General features: G+C 43.0%; 1 protein-coding gene across 4 annotated transcripts in view; it reads left to right on the top strand.

The window, feature by feature from the left end:
- Positions 1–16,510, top strand: part of CANX (calnexin) — a 65,006-nt gene that overhangs the window by 32,392 nt on the left and 16,104 nt on the right. The window contains exons 1-6 of one of the 4 annotated variants that reach the window (XM_048859972.2): positions 1,088–1,232; positions 13,169–13,354; positions 13,814–13,887; positions 14,704–14,762; positions 15,017–15,158; positions 16,058–16,139. In XM_048859972.2, the coding sequence (XP_048715929.2) occupies positions 13,172–13,354; positions 13,814–13,887; positions 14,704–14,762; positions 15,017–15,158; positions 16,058–16,139 (540 nt within the window). In that variant the 5' untranslated portion in view covers positions 1,088–1,232; positions 13,169–13,171. Of the gene's footprint in view, positions 1–1,087; positions 1,233–1,820; positions 1,842–9,722; positions 9,743–13,168; positions 13,355–13,813; positions 13,888–14,703; positions 14,763–15,016; positions 15,159–16,057; positions 16,140–16,510 lie in introns of those variants that run through there. The other 3 variants (XM_048859970.2, XM_048859974.2, XM_048859973.2) reach the window with 3 other exon arrangements.

Here is a 16,510-nt window from a genome sequence, read left to right as displayed (position 1 = left end):
GTGTGCGCTAGCTCATGCTGCATAGAGGACACCGTTTTAAAGAGCACGACCCTCTGTCAGTACTGAAAACAGGACTGTCTGGCTTAAAACGGAATGAATGGCCTGCGTAGGTCATGCACGTCCTCTTTTCAGTCTTGCTCTCACAGTTGGTCACAGCGCTATGCGTTGATGGGCAGGTCCTGGGCCATGTACAGTCCTCAGGATGGAAGGGGAAGGTGTGAAAGACGCAATGAGAAGTGCGTTATCAAGCTGCTATAACTGCCCTGCAGTTATAGGGTGGCAGACTTGGGTCGAGGGAATAGACCATGGACGTAAATGATTCCTTGGTTGTCCCTCCCCAGGCACTAGCCCCTGTGCTGGCCTCTGCCAATCCCCCCGCCCCTGGCTCCCATGCTGGCTTCTGCCACCCCTCCCAGCACTAGCCCCTATCCTGACCCCTGCCAGCACTGGCCCCTATCCTGCCCCCCCAGCACTGGCCCCCTGCCCGCCCCCCACAGCACTGGCCCCCTATCCTGGCCCCCTGCCCGCCCCCCCCAGCACTGGCCCCCTATTCTGGCCCCCTGCCCACCCCCCCCAGCACTGGCCCCCTATCCTGGCCCCCCCCAGCACTGGCCCCCTATCCTGGCCCCCTGCCCGCCCCCTCCCAGCACTGGCCCCCTATTCTGGCCCCTGCCCGCCCCCTCCCAGCACTGGCCCCCTATCCTGGTCCCCCCAGCACTGGCCCCCTATCTTGGCCCCTGCCCAGCCCTCCCAGCACTGGCCCCCTATCTTGGCCCCTGCCCAGCCCTCCCAGCACTGGCCCCACTACTATGGATCTCCCAGGCTCAGGGAGGTCAGGACCCAGGCGCTGCTCCTTTAAGAAGCGCGACACTTCCTTACGCAGGAATCTGACTCTTCTTCTCTCGCACTCCACCGCCTCTCTCCGGTTAGCCAGTCGGAGCATACTTCCGGCGTAGCCGCCCAGCCTATCGCTGCGCTCCACGAAAGGCAGCGCCGTTAGGGCGTGATTTAAGGCGTGAGAACAGGCGAGTGGCAGCTCCGCTGGCCAATCAGAATGCGACATAATCTCCGGCGCGGGAGGTCGGTTGCTGGCTCAGTCAATGGGGATGTCGGGGTGGGGCGCAGCTGGCGCGCGGTAGATAGGCGGGCGGGCGGCTGACCAGTTCTGGTTAGGGCACGTGACGGGGGAGTTGGGCCTGAGGACGGCGGCTGCGGGGGGCGCGCGCGGCGAGGTGAGTGTTGTAACCCGCGCCCGGTAGAAGTGGGGGGCGGGGCAGGGCCTGCATTTCCCCCAAGCCCCTCGGGAGGCTGGGCAACGGTCGGGGGTGCCGAGGGAAAGGGCTCGCCCGCGGGGCATGCTGGGGTATTGGCGGGGTGAGGGCAGGAGGGGCCTGGGTGTATGCGGAGGGGGTTGTATTAGTGGGGCAGGCAGCGGCTGGGAGAGGGTTTGGGGAGGTGTGGGGCGTGGCAGGGCCTGGTATGAGGGGAGCGCATGGGCGGGGGGCAGGTTAGGCGCAGCTTGGGTGGGTCTAGGCCCCTTAGAGAACTGTTGCGGTGCGGGGGGCCTGGGCCTGTAACGGGTGTGCGGGGTGTGGCTAGGCACGCGGGTTGGTGAGTAGGTGTGGCTCAGCCCTGGAAGCATGGGGCCCTGGGCGGTATGGGGAGGGTGTGTGAGGCAGTCCTGGGGTGGGCATGCCTAAATGGGAATACCGTGGTTGGGTACACACTGACTGAGCCAGGGAGAGGCCAGGCTGAATTGGGAGTCCAGAAACGTGAGGTGAATGGTGATTTTAGCACGTGTAGTCCAGTCCATTGTGCTCACAGGACTCTACGCAAGCAGCGTAAGTGACCCATGCACTTCTATTAAACCCTGTTAGACTTAAAACAATTGTGGCGGACAACTACTAGTCCATTCTGGTAGATTCTGAGATTGTCTACTCACCCCAGCCATGAGAACAGGCAGTGTGACTGACACAGACCGTCCAGGGAGAAGCTAATACGGCATTTAGTCGTCCCAGTGTGATATGCAACAAAGATTATGGGTTTGGGTGAGAGGGATGAAAGACAGATGTAGAGTTGTTGGGTTTTTAATATTGGTTGAAAGTGGGAGGTGAAGTCACTAGGATTAGATCTCTTGTAAAAATCAGGATATTCAGAAATGGCTCTTCTGAACAGACAGCTCTGCAGAGGGGGATGTAGAGAATGAAAGATAATATCAAGACTGTGGCAATATGAATGGAGCTAGGGTGAGAAGGGAAACAGATGGAACTTACTGGAAGGGAAGAGCTCAAACAAGAGAAATAAGAGCCACCAGGTGTGGAGGAGGAAATGGAAATTAAACAATATACCTAGTAAAAAGCATGGGAGAACAAAAGTGACCTACAAAGTGCAGACTATTCAACCGCACCTCCTTAACATTTGCAAAATTAAAACGTATACTTCCTGAACTTAAACAACTTTTTTAGCTGCGTTCATCTTTTTCGAAATAGTATGTAACTGGGACCCTAGCTCTTGTTCAACATTGGGTGTGCCCTCATACAAACCTTGGATTGAAGCAGATGCTTTCTATCTTGCTCCCCGCTAATCATTCTGAAAAGAACAAACTTCCCATTCAGAGTTGAGGGAGAGTTCTCTGGACCGTACAACAATAAATGCTACAGGTGATTGGATTATGGAGTAAGCAGTCATCTGCTTTTAGAGTAACAGCCGTGTTAGTCTGTGTTCGCAAAAAGAAAAGGAGTACTTGTGGCACCATAGAGACTAACCAATTTATTTGAGCATAAGCTTTCGTGAGCTACAGCTCACTTTATCTGGAACTTAGCTGAGCTGACAACTGCCTTTAAGTGTCTTGTTTGGATATAGCATGAATTAATTTCTCATGGCAAATACTAGATAGTAATAGTAAATATTCTCTAAAATGTGGAAGGTAGTTGGGTTATCTCTGTTAGCAGTGCTCTTTAGTTGCTGCAGATATTCTTTGCATGTGGTTATATTAAACTGCAAATCATTCTAGCATGAAGATATTTGTGTGCACTTGAAAATCAGGCTTAGGAGTGTTCTTGAATAGAAGACTGTTTTTATTAACTACTCTGATTTGGCAATAATCTTGTTATCTGCCTCTGGGTGTGGTGCCCCAAAGCACTTGAGGCTTGCTTTGTAGGCAGAATGACAGTGACCATCTGTGCTCTAGTGAAATTGGAGAGGTAACACTAAATAGGATTATACATTTTTTTTCTGAATAGCAACCACTGAGAACAATGGAATATTTGACTTTGTGTACAGCCTGATGCAATTAGAACTGACTTGCAAAACTCTCATAATGGTCTCTTCCAAAGAAAAGGTGAAGTGAGCTGTAGCTCACGAAAGCTTATGCTCAGATAAATTGGTCAATCTCTAAGGTGCCACAAGTACTCCTTTTCTTTTTGTGAATACAGACTAACACGGCTGTTACTCTGAAATCTTCCAAAGATGCTACTGTTGGAATCCAGCCATGATATCACCTGGATTTAGCCAAAGCACTTTAACATAATTTTAAAGTAATTTGGACTCAGATTCAGGATGTATGTATAAACTTCTTAAAGAGACTCAATAGAAATTAAGTTTACAAAATAAAACGTATTGAAATTTCTCTGCAGCATCTGTAATCGAAATATGGCAGTAATGGGGTAGGGTCTGAGATGTTCAGTAAAATCGACCTGGTTTCTCATTTTAAGATGAATAATGGTAAATAGAAACCCCAAACTTTCTTAGCAGGTATAAAATCTCTCAAAAGTACTCCTTAATGTGACAGATCCCTACGTTCCTTTTAAAACCTCATTTCAGCAGATTTCTGCTCTTAAGAATTCACTTTTATTTAATATTTCCCAAATAGACTGTTAATGTCGTCACCCCCCCCCCCCCGGTCTTGATCTGTGGCATTTGTCCTCTTGTCTCTTCAGTGCTTGTCTTCATCTGTTTAACTTGGCACCATACTGGAGGAACTCTGTTGTGGCTGGAAGGAAAGCTGTTGCTTTTCATCCCAAGACAAATTTGAGTTGGTTTGTAGACATGACAGCCGACCGTTAAGAATGCTTTTCCCACTAAAGATTTCTTGTATCTTGAGATCTCCATAATTTTTTTTTTAAGTGCTACAAGCCTGTCTGCCTTGGTTTAATGGTCAAAAAGCCTGCAGTTCTGCCACTGATCTCTAAGGGCTTTCAGGTATGCATGAATGACTTTTTTTGCTGATGCAGTAGTGCATAATTCCTTTCCTTTCCTACATCTCCATTGATGCAGCTTATTTTTGGAAGCTGATGTATCTGAAACACTCCTACTAAAAACAGACTTTACTTGGGTGTTGTAGATTTCTTTTTAATAGTAATTTCTGAACTCATTGGTAGGCTCATGATGGCCCAAGGGAAATCTTTGAAGATTCCAAGTAAAGCTCTGGATACCTGGCAGTACTTGTGAAGTTTATTGGAGCAGAACAGCTCCGAAACACATGCTAGGTGGAGATTGCCAGTCTGTGGCCTATTATAGGAAACAAAAATTAAGAGCCTTAAGATATAAAATTTTAAAACTTAAATTCCGGGGCTCAGATCTTTGTACAAAGCAGGTAGAAGCAGGGTCTGTCGGTCTACCCATGAGCATGTTCACTGTGTGTGATGTCCTATAACTGCAGAGCTTTGAACACACACAGTAGAATATAAGGGCAAAATATTGTGTCCTAATCCTTCCCATACCATCATACTCTCTCACCCTTCTGTCATGTTGATTGATTGCTTTTCTCTGCAGGTAAGTACATACAATTTCTGCATCATCAGCATCTTTTGGAATAAATCTGAATGTTCATACAACTAGTCAACATCATATGTTCTTTGTATTAAGTCAAGTAGTCTGGGGGCTACTTATTATAGTAGCCCCCAGAAGCCCCAGCTGAAGTCTGGGCCCAATCATATTATGTGCTATGTAAGGACATAATGAGACCTCTAAATAGACACAATGAACAAAGGGTGGGAGAGTGGAAAATATATTCCCATTTTATAGGTGGGGAAACAAGCCAAGAGAGTAAGTCTTGGCATAGGTCATGTGGGAAGTCCATTCCCAACTTTACTGTGGAACGTAGGTCTCATGAGTCCCAGTCTGATGCTGCAACAATGGGGCCATGTTTCCTCTTTGTTATAGGCTACATGTACAAAGGATACCAAGCAGTGATTAAGCTGATTATAGTCCAAAAATTCACTTGCTATCAGCTCTTCTTGACTTGGTTGTAAAAAGAAATGCTGTATCAAATGGGCAGAACTTTGGGCAGCACAAAAATGCCAGTAAATAAGTTCAGATGCCTTGTAACAGGGAAAATTCTGTCTATTAACAATTTTTAGTGTTGTAAATCTTCACATTGTACAACCATATACAACTATTCCTTGCTCTGAAGAGCTTATGGTCTCACATGCAAGACAGCGAAGACTTGAGTGGTGTTCCATAAGGCAGGTTGCTGAGGCGGGAAAGGTAGGAAGAAAATTGATCTAAGCCACAGGCTGACCAGTGTCCCACTGACAAACTCAGCTGATTTGGTTAATTTAACTTAGGATGGTATTTAACTTGAAGGTTTGAATTACCTGATCATTACAAACTTGACCCAAATTCCTATTCAGTGTGTTCTGTCTTATTTTTCTGGGATCACTGCTCCCTTTAGTCTGCCTGCTTTTTGAGGAGTTCACCAAATGGCTTTATCAGGTGCCCTTGTTTTATGTACATAGCTTAAGAGAAACTTCTACTGCTTCAAGAGTTCTGGAGTAGTACTTTCTTCTCCCTGTCCACATTGTTTCATTTTAACTACACCACTGGTCAGTATTTCCATTATGACACCTAACTCTCTTTTGGAATGACTCTGTTCCTATTTCTACTTACTGGCTGAATAACTGTCTGTGTATGTGGGGGATCGTCAAGTGTTAGAACTCCTTTTATGGTGTTACTATAATTTGCTGTGGTTTAAAATTCATCATTATGGAGCAGACTATGAAGGCAAAGCTATTAACATCTTAATCTTTATATGCATTCATTCTTTAAGCATCTTAATTGCACATAATACAGACTCTCAATACCAAAGACAGATTCCCTCATGGATTGTCATAATGGTTTTAAGAATGTTTTCCTGGCCAGGAAAACAAGACTCCCTAAGTATGGTCTGTGCTTTCATGATTGGGCTGATGTAGGTCATCAGAGATGTTTTTATTTCAAATGTGTATTACAATAAAATTTTTTTAAGCCTCTATTTAAGAAACATTAGGGCTGCTGGGAGACTGTCAGTCAAGAATTTAATAATCCAACATACTCAGGGCCTGTCACTTTCAGTTTTTATTTTATTTAATTTTTCCCAGGAATTTATTCGTGCTTATTACTACAATAACAAAACCAGGTGAAAATTGGTGCAAAAACCTTAATTTCTCTGGATAAGTATCAGGGCTCATTTTGATGGACTGAAGGACGGGGGAAAAAGTATTCAGGAAATGAAGGCTTCGATGAATGGAATTCAGTATGGTTTGCTGCAGAACGAAAACAGAACTCAAAACACAATGCCACTTCTGAGTTTAAGAAAACAGTATATCTAATCTCCAAATAAAACTTTTTTAATTTGAATAAACAGATTGCTGTTGTAGACTTAGAACTATTAGCCTATAAATATTTACATTATTAATTGGGCCACACAATTTGCAGCACATACACTAAACTTTATGCTTCCTGTTCTTTAAACTTTCAAATACTTTTTTGAGTTCTGAAACAGATTTTCACTTTCTTCCTATTTTAGTGTGTAAAATCTTTAAACAGTTATCTGCTAACTGCTTGAAATGTGTATTTGGTAGGCACAAGATTCATCAGTATGTTCAGATGTGCATGCACTTCAAAGCTTGCATGCATGCCAGTTTGTGTGTATCTTCTAGACTAAATACAACAACAGGCACCTTTGCATATACACATAGACTAATGTATTATCATAATACATTATTTCATGCAATGTATTGTATTTTCCTAATAAAACAAGTTATTTTTCACATATTTGAATGATACGGAAGTAGGGTGAAAATCGGGGAGGGGGATGAATAATACTTTTTGTAAAACCTGGGATTTTTTGGTAAAAATTGGTTTAAACTGAAAAGGGGGCTTAAACATACTCCATTCTTCACTCATTCTGAAGTACCCTGGTGTTGTAGAGCTCCCCTTTAAGTGTTGCCTGTGTAGATCCATGCTCCTGGGAGAAGCGCATCCTGATGCACAAGTTCAGAAGCATGTAGCAAGAGGTGTCTGTTTTGACCATTTTCCCCTCACTCTAAACCAGTGGTCTCAACCTTTTTATGCACAAGATCACTTTTTTTGAATTTAAGATCTACCCAGGATCTACCCTGCCTTGCTCACCCCATTTCCTCCATCCCTCGTTGTCCCCCTCCTTCCATCACTTTCACCAGCTGGGGCAGGGGGTTGGGGTGCAGGCTCTGGGCTGGGACTGAGGGGTTTGGAGTGTGGGAGGGGGCTTTGGGCTGAGCCTGGGGAAGGGACTTTGGGGTGCAAGCTCTGGGAGGGAGTTTGGGTGTAGGGGTCATATGGTCACACTGCACCTCATCTCATAGAATCCACTGAACATTTCATGAGTTTTACTTTTTGTTAGTGTCATTTATGGTTTATAGATCCAAAATCCTTCAGGGATTGTCACAAATCAATGTAACATTCTCAACTACTGGGTGTGCATTGGCTGAGCCTGGGGCAGTGGGTTAGGGTGCAGGAGTGAGGGGTGCAAGCTCTGGGAGGGAATTTGGGTGCAGGAGGGGGCTTGGGGCTGGGGCAGGGGGTTGAGGTGCAGGAGGGGGTGTGGGGTGTAGGATCCAGCCAGGAGGCGCTTTCCACAGGCAGCTTGCGGGGCTCAGGCAGGCTGCCTGCCTGCCCTGACCCCACGCCTCTCCTGGAGGCTGCTGGCAAGTCTCTGCAGCCCCTGTTGGGGCAGGGAGGGACGGCAGGTCTCTCTGTGCTGCCTGCGCCATCCTTGCTGCTCCCATTGGCCGGGAACAGGGGGATGTTGTCAATGGGAGCTGTGGGGGCGGTGCTTGCAGAGAGGGGCAGCGCGCAGAGCCACGTGCTGCCCCTTGCCCCGGGCTGCAGGGGCGCATTGGCCCCTTCGGTGAGCGGTATGGGACTGAGGTAGGCAGGGAGCCTGTCTTAGCGGCAGCCACACTACACCAACCGGGAGCTGCTGGTTGGTGGTGATCGGGAGGGAAGTATAAAGAATAAAGAACCACGACCTTTCCCAAAACAGGTAGGCAGTCTTGTGCTTGACAGCCACATACCTTTTTAAATTGGGCATCTTTTAAGTTGGGACTTCATCATAATTCAACTCTGGAAATGTTGAAATTGGAATGATTATACCTGAGGTGGAAACTTGAGAGCTAAAATCTGGCCTGACTTATACCTCAGACAAATGCATTAATTTTAAATGGCATAGCACAGAGGAATTGGTAAGGCAGAATTTGACCCCTAGTAACTCTTGATCTGATTGGTGAAGCATTTCCCTGTAAACTCTCTAGTCACCTGGTGATGTTCAGGCTAACATTCCAAATGAAATGTTGGAGGCTCTTGCTTCTCCACTGGGCAGTATCCTTTGTAAAATCCTGTGGGGCACTCACTTCCAACAGTGGCCAGTGAGCTAGCACAGAGACCAAATTGCTTACCAAAAAAAGAGCTTGAGCTTTTAAGGATAGCAATGTTTGCTTTGTGGTTGTGGATTTATAAACTCTGTTCCTTTGATTTCATATTGTGGTTCTTCAGTCACAAGACAGACACTTGACTCAGGTTGTGCCCCAACCCTAGTAATACCCTTGCAGGGTCCCAGAGACCAGGCTCCAGCTGGAGCCTGAACATCTGTACTGCAATTAAACAGCCCCATAGCCTTAGCCCCACAAACCAGTCAGCAGACACAGGCTAGCATGGGTGTTTAATTACAGTGTAGGCATACTGTATGACGGGTAGTCAATTATTTTTTGCCAAGGTCCAGATTTCTTAGTCAAGGTAGTCGGGGTCCAGACTCCAGAGAAGAAATAAAAACAACCCCATAATAATAAGTAAATAGATTTCAGGGTCTCTTAAAGAGTCTGGTGGTCTGAGCTGGCCTGCAGTCCACCTACTGACTACCCCTGCCCTGTGAGGTCAATGACCGCTCTGAGATTCTGAATGTGGTTTATGCATAGTGCAAAATATATATAGCTGTTGCGTAGTGATGTGTAATGTCTTCTCCCTTTTAGTTGTTGGATGAACTGAGACCTGTTTAACACAGAGCTGCTTGGTGCAGCAACTGTCTGGTTGGGATGTTGCCATAGGTAGAAAGCATATAATACAAGCTGAAGATGGATTTAGCGTAGGACTGTAAAAATACAACGTTGCTATAGTCTTAAAGCTTCCCTTTTTGTTTAAAGATTCTATTCTATTTTTTTCTAATCAGACTCTCTAGATGTTGCGTATGATAGTAAAATCTGAACTTTAGCTTTCCCCCTTGAAAGACTTGACGTTCTCAAGACTTGTTTCTTTAGAAAGTTGCAACATTTTGTTCTCAAAAGCATATATGTGCACCAGATAACATTGTTTACAAGCATACTGTCAAATTGCCCACATATAAGAATTTTCAATATGTAACAACAAATTATTAGGAGAACTTAATTGTGGTCTCTTTGGCCTTGCAGTTGCAGCTCAATTTTAGAAGGAAGCTGAGACATAACTTACTGTAAGTAAACAAGTGCACAGTGTGACAGAGATATTGTATGAGCAATCAACAAATGACATTATGCTGAAACTTGTCATTTGAATCTTTTGTGGTGTGGCAATGATGACCTACAAAATTGCTGGCAGTGCTACAGTACTGTCTTATTTGGAACTGCAGAGTCTCTTGATTTGCTTTTTGTCTTGGGTTTTTGCAACCCAACAGATTCATTGATATAGGTTTGCAGACTTGTTCAAGTAACTGGTTTAGCTTTCTGCACTGATTCAAGTGTTGAGATTTTTGTTGAGGGAGGAGGGACGGGATTTTTTTAAAAAGCAATGTTTAAATTGCTGTACTTGTGCATAGGAATGCATTTTAGGCTCAAACTCTACTGTTCCTGTAATGGAATACCTGCAGATGATGATGGCAATGCAAGATGTTCATCTGCCTTGTATCTGTCCTCAGAATGATCTGTCAACTTTATATAAACATAGGTTTTTTTTGTTTTTTTTTTTTTAAATAGTGGTATCCTTCCATGGAGGGAGACATTTCGTGTCCTTGATTCAAAGAAACAATACTGTCTGTCTGTGGGAGATACTTTTGTACGTGAGCAGCAGAAAATTACAAGTTTTTTGGGGGGAGACTGGAGGATAAGGTGGGATTCATGATCTTGAAGTTGGAATCTTTATCTAGAGAACACCTAGTAAAAACACAATGTAGTAAGGCTACCTAAAAGGAATACTGTACTTTTCTGCTTTGCACTTAGGCACCATAGTAATCGGTAGGGGTGGATAACAATATAGGGTTGTCAGGGATTTGCTGTCAGCTCCCTGTGTCAGTCTACTTATTTGGGAACTGCACATTCTCCATCTCTGTTTCTTCTGTTCAAGAAGTAAAACAATACTTGCAACACCCCAAAATATCCTTCTCAGTGAGTAATATCCTTTGAACTACAGCTCTGAGAGTCTAGCAAACATTGGTCATCACCTTATGCTCTGGTTACTTCAGAGCATAAACTTTAATGAGCTATCTAAAAACGGTTACAGTATCATGAGTCTTTGGATTCTGGATTATTTTTCTTATTACTCTTTTGTGGGGGGTGGGAATTGAAACTACTCTTTAATGGGACTCAAGTGGCTGAGTATATCTGGTGAGCTTGCATCAGCACACAGCCATGTCTAGGCCTCTGTTGGCAGCATCAATTGACCATTTTAATATAGAGTGGAGGAACAAAATATGGGGTAGAGGGGAGCAGGGACAGAAATCAGGGTCTTCAGATGAGGGACAGTGGCCTTCACAAGCTTTCTGATGGTGGGTGGATTGATTTTTAAATCACTAATTTTAATTGACTTAAATCAGGAAGCAGAAAACTTGATTTAATTTTTTTTTTAAATTTGCTTTGTATTTGTACTACTTTGTTTTCCTAAAGAGGTTGATTCTCATTATGGATTTTAATGGTTACCATGTTGATTTGTAACTAAATATATAGCCTTTACACTAACTTGGTGCTTCCTTTTTGCTAACTGGGGAAAAACACTATATCTGTAGTTAAGCAATTACGTTGTGTATGCAGTGTACTTGTAGCCATGTTGGTCCCAGGATATTAGAGACTCAAGGTGGTTAAGGTGATATCTTTTATTGGACTGACTTTTGTTGGTGAGAGACACAAGTTTTTGAGCTGACACAGAGCTCTTCTTCAGGCCTTCAAGGGGTATGTTGAATTGAAGACGAGCTTTGAAAGCTGGAGAGCTTGTCTCTTTCACCAACAGAAGTTGGTCCAATAAAAGATTTTACCTTAACCACCTTGTCTCACTTAATATGTTAATATTTACATTATTTGTTTGGAAATGGTGGATGAACTTATTTACTAGATTAATATTTCTACTTGTGATGGAAATTAAAATTCAATTATGCACAAAACAGCACTTTAAAATGCTTTTATTAAATATACTTGATACATAGGAAAGAAAAGCTTACCAAAACACACTTTTTTAAAAAAATTCAAACTAAGGAAGCGTATGTAGTTAAACTCACTAACTGATTTGTTTCTGGTCACCATGTCATTCAAGATTTTTAGAACTAGTAGATCTCATCCTCTTATGATTAGTTTTTATTCATATATTGGAGAGGAAAACAGTTTTTTCTGTTTTTTAAACTCCTAATTGATTTCTTAATTTTGAATCGGCAAGTCATTGAATTGAACTAGTTGAGTACGTGAAAAGAAAAAAAATTCTATGCACCTGCAGAAGAGGCTACTGGAGTCAAAAGTTGGCTTAGTACTTCAAATTTTGGTTCCACATGTTTAGCCAGTGACTTCCACCAGTTCATTCATTTGACTTTATTTTAAAACTTGTTAGTGAACATGTACTGCTTAATAATTTTATTTTTGTTTGTCACTAAACTGTTATAGTAAATTTAGGCCTTAACATAGGTTGTCACAACTTAAATCTATTTAAAAAATTGATTCAAAAAGAAAATCTGTACTTTTTAAAAAATAAATTAGATCTTTTTAACCACCCTGGTAGGTGATGGTATAAGCAGTAGTTAAAACATGTAACTGCCTATGAGAACTGAGCTGCAGAGCAGTCCATAGTGCTTCATCCTAGAGAAAGAAAGTATCTTTTTCAAGAGTGATCCTGCATGTACTGTGCCTGGCCAGTTGATCAAGGCCTGCATCACTCTTAGGACATGGCTACACTTGAAGATGTAGAGCGCTGGGAGTTAAACCAGCCTTCAGGGAAAATGCTGCCGAGTGTTTACAGTCTCAGCTGGAAGCGCACTGGTGTGGCCTCATTAGCAGCTCTTGCAATGCCACAAAGAGCAGTGCATTGTGGTAGCTATCCCAGAGTTCAGATGGTTGCAACATGCTTTTCAAAAATTGGGGGTGGGGTGGAGTGTGACAGGGAGTGTGTTGTGTGTATGTAGGGGGAGTGGGTTTTTGGGGTGCTGAGACTGTGTCAGCATGCTATCTTGTAAGTTTAGACCCCCTCTCCCCCCTCCTCTCTCTCTCACACTCACATCAAGCAACATTCCACATTAATGCCTTGCTTTGTCCCGGAGCAGATAAGCATGCCAGTAAACACAGGCAGGTGTCTATGGCTCCTATTTTCATGCTGTAGAAGAGTATGTGTAATCCCTGTATAGCAATTGATGCTTCTGTAGCATTTCATACAGTATACTCCAGATGTTTGGTCTCATTAACACTGGTGCAAGCCATGTACAGAACAAGATATGCACAGGACTAAGAAAAGCAACATAAAGTGTACCGAGAAAGAAAGTTAATAGGCTTACAAAGTACAGAGAGTTGAGAAACATAACATGAAGTGATCTCTTCTGGACTGCACTTGCTCATTTGCTATTGGGTACTTGTCACTAAACTACAGAAGACCGTGCCCTTTATCTTGGTAGTGGGTATAGGGTTATAATGCTTGATCTTTTCTGTGTGTACAGACCATGGAACTAAAGTGGCTGCTGTGTGTGACATTGCTGATACTTGGGTTAGTTGATGTCCACACACATGATGGGGAAGATGACCATGGTGGTGATGTAATTGATATTGAGGATGACCTGGAAGATGGTGTTGAGGAGGTAGAAGAGTCAAAGCCGGAAGCCAGCAGCCCTCCTCCATCCCCAAAGGTTTGACTTAAATTTACAATGATAAAACAGAATTACACTTGGGTAGTCTGGTTATTGTAACCTGTCCCGTCTTGGTCTGATCTGGAGGCTATCTTGAGCATAAAAACTCAATATGCCAACAGAGTGACTGCATTCATTTTAAAGAAGCATTGCAATGAAACTTGAGCTGCATTTCTTCCATAGGAAAATTTCTTTAAGGACATTTGAATCTTGCGATGAGATACCAGGATTTTGCAGTGCTAGTACTCTTAGACTTCGGTATTTTTATCTTCAAAATAAAATTATAACTTTCAAGCAATGGCATCCAGATTTTGGGGAGTGTCAATAACTTAAGATGCTTCAGGCAGAAAACTTGTCTGAGTCAGGAAAAGTGGGATGAACTCAAAGCCTTCTAATTTCCTAGGGCAGCAAAGATGTTTAAAGGTCTGTGTAGACTTTTTTCTTCTCCTCCTCCAATAGGTTACCTACAAGCCCGCAGTTCCAACAGGAGAGGTTTATTTTGTGGAAAACTTTGATAAGGGAACCCTGGAAGGGTAAGTGCGATCCTCAAGATGATTTAATAATGTAAATGAATTAGTCAGTTTGGACCTTCAATAAGGTGTAATAAAATACAACATTTCCAGAGTAACCATTCTTGAATAGCTAATGTTAATATGATTAAAGAAAAGGAGGACTTGTGGCACCTTAGGGACTAACCAATTTATTTGAGCATAAGCTTTCGTGAGCTACAGCTCACTTCATCGGATGCATCCGATGAAGTGAGCTGTAGCTCACGAAAGCTTATGCTCAAATAAATTGGTTAGTCTCTAAGGTGCCACAAGTCCTCCTTTTCTTTTTGCGAATGCAGACTAACATGGCTGCTACTCTGAAACCTGTTAATATGATTAGAGTTCAAATGACCCCATATATAACCACCTTACTATACATTTCTCCTAACCTTCATATCTCTTGAAACTTTGGAGGATGTTCAAATAAGCATTTCTGTTAGGTGCTCATTAAGAGGGTACCATGTGCACATCCAGAATCATGTAAACTGGCTTTCAGTAGCCTTTCTTGGTAATATGACAAGATAGAGATAATGGAGCTACAAGCACTATCCCTAGTGGAATACTGATAATAGGATCACCGGTACAAAGCTGCTTTGATGCCTACTTCTGAATTTGCTTCATGTGTTGGAGAACTCAGGGCAGAACTCCCAAAGAGACAGACCAATGATGGGGTTCAGAATACAGTAGGGTCTAGTTAAAGGGTAGCTCTTGCAGGGGCTGGGTATTTCTTTAGAGCTGGCTTTGTATAGAAGTCTGTAACTGTATGTCTGTCCCTTACCTCTGCTGGGGATATCATTTCAGATGGGTTCTTTCCAAGGCCAAGAAGGATGACACAGATGATGAAATTGCAAAATACGATGGTGAGTGCCATCTAGCTTTGGTTCAGAAGGTATATTTTTTTGGTTGTCTGTACTGCAGAGCTAGACTTGAGGTGCAAATCTTACCCTGACTAAATGGTCACGAGAATATCCTGCATATGAAAAGTGGGTGGGCATTTGGGTGTTTTATATTGTACAGAATAACAATTTTTAGTTTCTTGTTTAAAGTTAATTAAAATGAGAAAACAAGGAATTGTGGGTTATAATAGTAATGAAATGATATGTGTTCCTTGCAGGTAAATGGGAAGTATTGGAAATGAAGGACACCAAACTTCCAGGGGACAAAGGACTAGTACTGATGTCCCGGGCCAAGCATCATGCGATCTCTGCCAAACTGACAAAACCCTTCATATTTGATACCAAACCCCTCATTGTACAGTAAGTGGAAAATAACAAGTGTTTACTTGTCCAGAAAGGGCTGATGGCTGTTAGCGGCTTTTTCCAGAATTACGTAAAGTTTGTTGACCAAACGGTAGTAAAGCATGGTAGCCCATTACCACACACAATATTGGCTACCATTCTTACGTGCAAAAAATAAAATAAAATACAATAAAATAAAATTGGGATATTGTAGTGTACAATAACTTTCTGTTTCAAGTTGGTGGAGATGCTGCTTTTTCCATCTGAATAAACTAGCTGTGTCTGAATTTCTGGAAATTAGCTTTTCCTTGCAGTGTGATACTGACAACTACAGTTGGTTCCACTTCTGTGCTGCAGCTCTAATAGTAAGGGCCTAGTGAACTGACTTGTCTGTTGTGATTGACAAGAAGAGTCAAACAGTTAGCAGGGGCAATGTAAAGACAATTCATGAATGAACAGATTTTTTTTGTCCAGCCAATTGTCCTTTTTCCCTGGTAGGAAGGCAAAAACAGTTTGTTAGTGGTCTTCAACTGATTCAGCTCTTTTTTGCCATGGGACACACAGTGTGTCCAGTTTAGCAACAATTCTTAGATGGGTCATGGCAGATATACAAGAATCCAGACTTACTGGGAGTAGCTGATACGTTGGACTTTTCAAGCAAGAAAGGAGGGTAATCAGCTCATCAGTTTGCATGAGATAACGAGTTAATCATTCTGCCTGTTGCCTAGCTATTTACTTTGTGGTTCTTATGTATCTGCCTAAGATCCATTATGAAATGTGGGAAACACTCTTTTATTTAAAAAACCTTTTTAATTTGTATGCAAGCTCCATTACATCCTTATATGAAGGGAATGTTGTCTAGTTTATTCCATGTACTATAATGTGCTCTCTGCTTCTCTGCCCCAAATGAAAATCAGGTATGAAGTGAATTTCCAAAATGGGATTGAGTGTGGTGGTGCCTATGTGAAGCTGCTTTCTAAAACCACCGAGCTGAACCTGGTGAGTGGTGTGCATGCTGTTTAGTTACTACACCCTAAAGACAAGCCTGTCTTTCTCTTGCTCCTCCCCAAAGAAACTCTTATGATCCTAATGGACTGAAGGCAGCTGTTCGTGTTTAGGGGCAGACTTGCAGAAGTAGTCTGCACCCAGCAGCTTGTATTGTCCTTAGTGGGAGCAGATGGTTGCTGAACTCTTCTGAAAATCTGGTTACCACAATTGACTCTGGGATGCTGTAGGGGCTGAGCATTCCTGCCTCTCCCCCATAAGAATCCACAACATTCTTTTTAACTGCCACACACTTCTGGGATATCTTTCTTTCTTTTCTCTCCCTCTTACTATAAGAGTAGCCATCTCATATGGGAGGTCTGTAG

Source organism: Caretta caretta, chromosome 8 (genome assembly GCF_965140235.1).
Source record: "Caretta caretta isolate rCarCar2 chromosome 8, rCarCar1.hap1, whole genome shotgun sequence".
NCBI classification, from domain to species: Eukaryota; Metazoa; Chordata; order Testudines; family Cheloniidae; genus Caretta; species Caretta caretta.
The sequence above is the reverse complement of the archived record's forward strand: the minus strand, read 5'-3'. Positions and strand labels throughout refer to the sequence as shown.